General features: G+C 44.4%; 1 protein-coding gene across 1 annotated transcript; it reads right to left on the bottom strand.

Annotated features, from left to right (window-relative positions):
- Nucleotides 1-1,585: 1,585 nt before the first annotated feature.
- TMEM247 (transmembrane protein 247) lies at nt 1,586-4,898 on the bottom strand. The gene is made up of 2 exons (XM_075063486.1): nt 4,752-4,898; nt 1,586-1,762 (listed from the first exon to the last, which is right to left on the bottom strand). Exons 1-2 carry the CDS (start codon nt 4,896-4,898, stop codon nt 1,586-1,588), a joined length of 324 nt encoding a protein of 107 aa, XP_074919587.1.
- Between the last annotated feature and the right edge of the window lie 1,083 nt (nt 4,899-5,981).

Genomic DNA, 5,981 nt, shown 5'->3' with positions numbered 1-5,981 from the left:
CAACCCAAAGGAAGTAAGCTACAAATATTGTAAACTACTGATCAGCGTGTGTGGCTATGAATCTCCTTCTGTGCTTGACCTACAGAGGATGTGGTTGTGCAGTAATTCTCAGCCTAAGAGCCTGGCTTTCAAGATCATAGAGAATCTGTAGAGATTCATGCTTTCTACTCTGGCAGTCCCTGACTCAATCCTTGGTGAGGTGTGGCCCTGATGGAGGCCATCACATGTGAATGTTGGGGGTGGGGGTTGGGGGGAGGGAATCATTGTCCCAGTCTTAGATTTGTAGAACATGTATTTTTCTCCTTCTGTGAGCGACAAACTACCAAAATTATTTCCCTTTTCTGACTCTAACCAAAGGGATAGATTGAGCCAGGCCCTGATCAAAGGCACAAGAAGCCTGTGCTTAATTTGTGGCAGGGCTGAGCCCCAGCACCTCCAGGCTTGGCAGTTCATAGCCCTGGCACCTCTGAACTTACTACATCAGTTATAAAAGCAGGAAAAAAAAATGCTTGAGCCTTGGCACTTCTTTGATTACAAATTAAACACTCCAAGGAGGCTAGTCCTACTAACAGGCATAATATGGATTGGTAGTCTTAGCATTGTTCCATGGTAGCACTGCTGCTGGCTCTAGGAAGAGGGCTCTAGGAAGAGGGTAGGGGCAGAGCTGGCCTGGTGTGGATGACAGAATCTTCTGCACTAGAACTGGATGAACAACAGTTTTTTTTGTTTTTTTTTAGTTCATAGGAAATTCTGAAAAATGGGGTGGGAGGGTGGGGGGAAATTACATTGTCAGTTCAACAAGAAACATTTCAAGAGTTTTGGTGACTCAAAATCAAAAATTGAGCTGAGTCAAAACTAAATGTTCATTTTGACCTCATTCAGTTTTTGTTGCAATTTTGGCAAAAGCAAAGGAAGAGTAGATTGTAAAGTAGCATTGCACTGCTTCCCAACAAGGCATCAGGGCTTGAAATGGGAACTCAGGTCCTTTCTCCTATTGGCTTCCTCTCTGTCCCATCTCCCCTGAGTGCTCCTGACGCCCCTTTCTCAGCCTATTGCCTGTTTAGTGGTTTACTTTGAGCTCTGCAGAGTAATTAGAAGTAAAGGCATGAAACTGTCAAATGGAAAAGTCAGAAGAAACTCCTCAAAGGTGAGAGGTGTGGTAGTGTGGAATAACTTCCCACAGAAAATGCAAGTCTCTTTTCTTGGAACATCTAAAATGCAACTGGATGAAGTACTGGAGAATATACAGTATGAAACAATTCTGAGTTAGCTCCCAGGAGGGCAATCTAATGACCTAATAAATTGTTAGCATGTCTAACTTCTAACTATGCTGGATTAGAGGGACAATTCTGCACAACTGTCCATCAATTATATCATTAACAGCAGTGACACTTATGGCACGGGAAAGCCAAGACAAACAGTGAAGTAATCCAAAAATCAGTGGCTACTTTTGAAAATTTGGCTTCATGTAACACTTCTCTAATCCTTGTATATGGTGCCTTACTATCAGAATACTGTGGATACCAATCAGAGGTTTCAACCAATATAGACCTTGCAGAGGAAGAACAAAGCAACACAACTAATCTCAGAGCTCTTTAACTAAATATAACAAGGTAACCACAATGATGAATAGGTGGTGCTTCTCAGCAAAGAGGAGCAACAGTTCCCTTGCTGTGTAGATAACATGTATGAAGATGAAGCAATACAGGAACAAAGCAAACTGGTTCTGGGGCATGAGGTGGTCCTGGCATTCTTCAGCAGGCTGTGGACAAAGGAGCAGAAATGTGATATTGAAGGGCCATGTTCTATATATGCCTTGTGAAAAGACTCCTCTGCTCAGCATGTCCCTTGCCTTTGTGACCATAAACTGTCACTAATATGATGATGGACAAACTCTCAGATTGAGACCCAGTGCAATTCTGTTTGAACAGACAGAATTAGACTGAGCTGTGGAACCGCTTGGCCTGTGCTGATTGTCATATACTCAAGACTCCCAAAATACTTGGCTATGACTCTGGAAAGGTTGTTTGATATAGGGCTGGGCTCCATAGTTGTTGTTCTTGTATCTCCTGCTATCTTTCTGCTTTGGGCATCTCAGACAGGTTCAGTAATGCTCTGATCATTCTTTATAAACAGCGGGGTGGAAAAAATTGTTATCCTATGAATTTTTCTTTTAATGCCTGGATAACCAGTTAAGAAACTAATTGCTAGCAACTTGTGCACAAACTCACTCAAATGTGAACTGTTACCCATTTCCCATTCTCTTCCCTCTTCTGCAAGGGGACACTCTTGGTATGTGAACCCAGTCTCCCAGAATAGCCTTCCACAACTTCTGGTCAGCACAACACTCCAAGTTCTGGGTACCTCTATACTTATTTTTCCTTCAATCAAGATGGACTTCAAGTCCATTAAACACTTGGCAGCTGCTTTATGTGCTAACACAAGAATTCCAACAGTTACTTCTCTCCCTAACCTCTTCTATTTTTATATTGAGGACATGTGGCCAAATTCAGCCTTGATGTAAGTAGGAGCATCTCAGGAGTTCCTTTTATTTACTTGAGGGCTGAATTAGGCCAGGCTTTTTCCATTCAGTCCTTGCCACTGATAGATTCCTGAATTCACTTTGAGAGACTGCCTGTGCTAGTAAGGTAAATGTCCTAGTAGTTCCCCATAACACAGGTACAGGTTATACCTTTTCAGGGTGGGAGTGTAATACTCATTTTCCCTCTTCCCATCTGAGAAATATTTGAGCCATCAGGAGAGCTAGCTATTTCATGATCCCTAATGCCTTCATGTGGAAGTGAATTTAACTGGTGAATCTTGTACAGCATAAAGTTTATCTGCAACTTCAATCTTAAGCTGTATCTTTCTGTTCACCAGTACCTGCTCAATGTGTGCTACTGAAAGAAAGAAGGGCAGTTTACCTATTGAAGGGTTGCCCATCAGGGCTGTAATAGCAGATCTCAGCAACACTTATTCCATTTTTCCTATTGGTTTGGCAGTTATAGGCATCACCTTTCCCTGTTTACAGCCATTAGTTTGGATGCAATGTGTCTTAAGTTCAGAGCTAACTGGGTTTCCCTACAAGTGAACTGCTATCAGGCCTGTTCCTTTAGATCCTGCTGTCTTTGCCCATTTTTCTATGGGCATAGCACCTGCTGTTCAGATCAGCCATCACACCTGTTTGCTTTGCTACACTTGGGATTTGGTCCTTTAACCACCCCTCTAATTCTTTACACACCCTTAAAATCTGTTCTAGTCAGAGGCAGTGTTCTCTCATTTTTTCCAACCCATGTGGGGAATTAATTTTGTAATGTGCATCAATATGGAGGTGATGTGTCACACAACAAAACTTGTATAGTGGGGATGAGGGGTTTGGAGTGTGGGAGGAGACAGGGTTGGGGTGTGAGGGCTCTGGCAGGAGGTGCAGGCTCAGAGGTGGGGCAAAGGGTTGGGGTGCAGGGGTGTGGGCTCTGGGGATCAGGGGTTTGAGGTGCGGGAGGGTACTCTGGGGCTACAGTGGGGAGAAAGGACTCCCCTCAGCTCTCCTTCTCCCCTCCCCACTGCTTGCAGCAGTACTTGGGCTGGGGGAGTCAGATGCATCTCTTCCCTCCACCTGCAGCAGCTTCTGGACTTCAGCTGCAGAAGAGGCACCCCTTCCTGGATCCGAGGACTGGGCCTGGGTCACAGCTGGGCCTTGAGGCTGGGCCACAGCAGGTCTGGGGCTTGGTTAGGTTGGGGCTGGGGGAGGGGTGCCTGTCCACTGGCTGGTTTCTGGGCAGCTTTCCTGAGCACCTATGCAGCACTAAATAAATGTGGCCCCGCAGCTTACAGGGAATTTAGGTCACAGGAACTTGTTGACAGGCTCCATTGTAGAAATTTGCATTCCTGAGCCATAGAGTATGCTGGCTCCTTCAAGTAGAGTCCAGATTCTGTCCTATTCTGTGTTCCTGATGAAAACAAAGAAATTCTGGGATTTGTAGTGCAGAGGGACCGTGGGAGTTAGATGCTGGTGAGGAATTCTGGGAAGTGGCTGGCTGTATAAGCTACTTTTCACCAATATAGAAGGAGTTTGGGCGGTTTTCAAGAGGGGCTTGTACAATGGGTCTGAGATCCCAGGGTCTGAGTTTCTGGCAGAGGGTGAAGGGAAGAAAAGTGCCTGGTCCATCAGGAGAAAGCCAGGTCTGAGAGGAGGAGTCTGCTGGATTCTCTTCTGTGGTGGTCTATAATTCCTCTTGAAGAGGAGAAATTTGAGTACTAAACTATTCAACCAGTGTGGGGGGAGGGAGGGGAAGAAATGCATTTATATGGCTGACTAGGAACAGGGCTGGGTCCAGGTTTTTTGCCACCCCAAGCACAGCAAAAAAAAAAAAAAGCTGGAGTGCTGCTGCCAAAGCACAAAAAGGGCTGGAATGCCACCCCTTGAAAAGTGCTGCCCCAAGCACATGCTTTGGATGCTGGAGCCTAGAGCTAGCCCTGACCGGGAAGCCACTCTTACCCCTCTCTATCTAGCAGGCAAACAAGTACAAGTAATAGAGTAACTCCAGAGACTTAAAAAAATACACTGGAGAAAATTTAATGTGTAAGATCCTGCTGTGAGTTCACATTTTTGGGTTTGACTCTGACTGAATAGAAGTTTTCTCAAATAAATTAACCTTTGTAGAGATTTGGAAATATTTTAAACTTGGACCATGTGGAAAGCACACAGCTGGGTCATGCCTCTTCCTGTTCACACTGTCACCTGTACTCACATATCCAGATGGTGACTGCAGACGCATCTGCTCCATCTTCTCTTTGTGGTGCCGCTGCTTTTCCTTCTCCTCATATTGATATTTCAGCATAGTCAGCTCCATATCCAGCCGCATCTTCTCCAGCTCAGTCTTAGCCACTTGGGCCATCCTAGAGTTTGGCTGCTTCATCTCCACCCAGGTGTTGATCTCACCATCATTGATAATATGTTCTGGTTGCAGAGAATCCAGTTCTGCCTGTGAATTAGTCTCCATGTGCAGGTCCTGGTCCCTAATGTCTGGTGGCTCTGTCACTCCAGCTGTCCCTGACGTATTTTCAGAGGTGTCCTAGTCCATAGATCAGGGAAAATCATCCATTCCTATTTAACTGATTCAAACTATTGAAACAATCTTCTGGTAAATGTTTTTCACCTAGCTCAGCTGAGCCAGATGCAGGCTGGTAGCCCAACTATCTATAGAAAGCTACTACACTTGATTATTCAAAGCCCTGTCTGAGCTACTAGAAAGTCAGAGGCTCCACTTATATTCTGTGAAAAGCAGCAGCATAATTTGCTATCAATCAAGAAGGGCAGTTGCTCCACCCAAAACTTTGTCCCCCTGACTTGTCATAGTTCTATATGCTCTGTTATGTCTTTTTTTTTTTTTCCCCCTCAACTTCAGATGCAGTCATTAGGAAAGTAAACTTCCCCTCCCTCACTCCAAATCTGAATAGATGGGACCTAACCCTGCCCCATAATGAGATCAAAGTGCTGGACTAAAACCCATGACCTTTGACTAAGCATAAAGAACACTTCAATTGTGGGTCAGTTAGAAAGTCAATGAAGAAAAACATAGGGGAAAAATCTATCTCTGATTCAAGTCTAGTGGATTGTGGTCAACCAGATATGAAATTAGTGTCCCCTTAGAACCATGGAGTCATGAGACTCTCTGCTACCTTCTTAGATGTATCTGGCCAGGAGAGTAATGTTTTGCTACTCTGAATTAATTTGTCAGTTCATAAATATGAGATGCCAATGAAGATGAGATGCTTCCCTGTCTTGGGATTAGGAATAGGCTAAATAACCACAGCAGAATGGGTTGAATGGCTTTCAGCAGACCAGGAGTTATGTAGGGATCATGCACTGACAGGTCTGCCCTCTAGGCTTATTGAAAGCCACACTATTTACATAATGTCTGCAAGAAGCATACACAAGAGCTTTGAATAAAATGTCTGTAGAGAGAATGTGAAACTCT

This window comes from Chelonoidis abingdonii, chromosome 3 (genome assembly GCF_003597395.2).
Source record: "Chelonoidis abingdonii isolate Lonesome George chromosome 3, CheloAbing_2.0, whole genome shotgun sequence".
In the NCBI taxonomy this organism is placed as follows: domain Eukaryota; kingdom Metazoa; phylum Chordata; order Testudines; family Testudinidae; genus Chelonoidis; species Chelonoidis abingdonii.
This window is presented reverse-complemented; position numbering and strand designations above follow the sequence as displayed.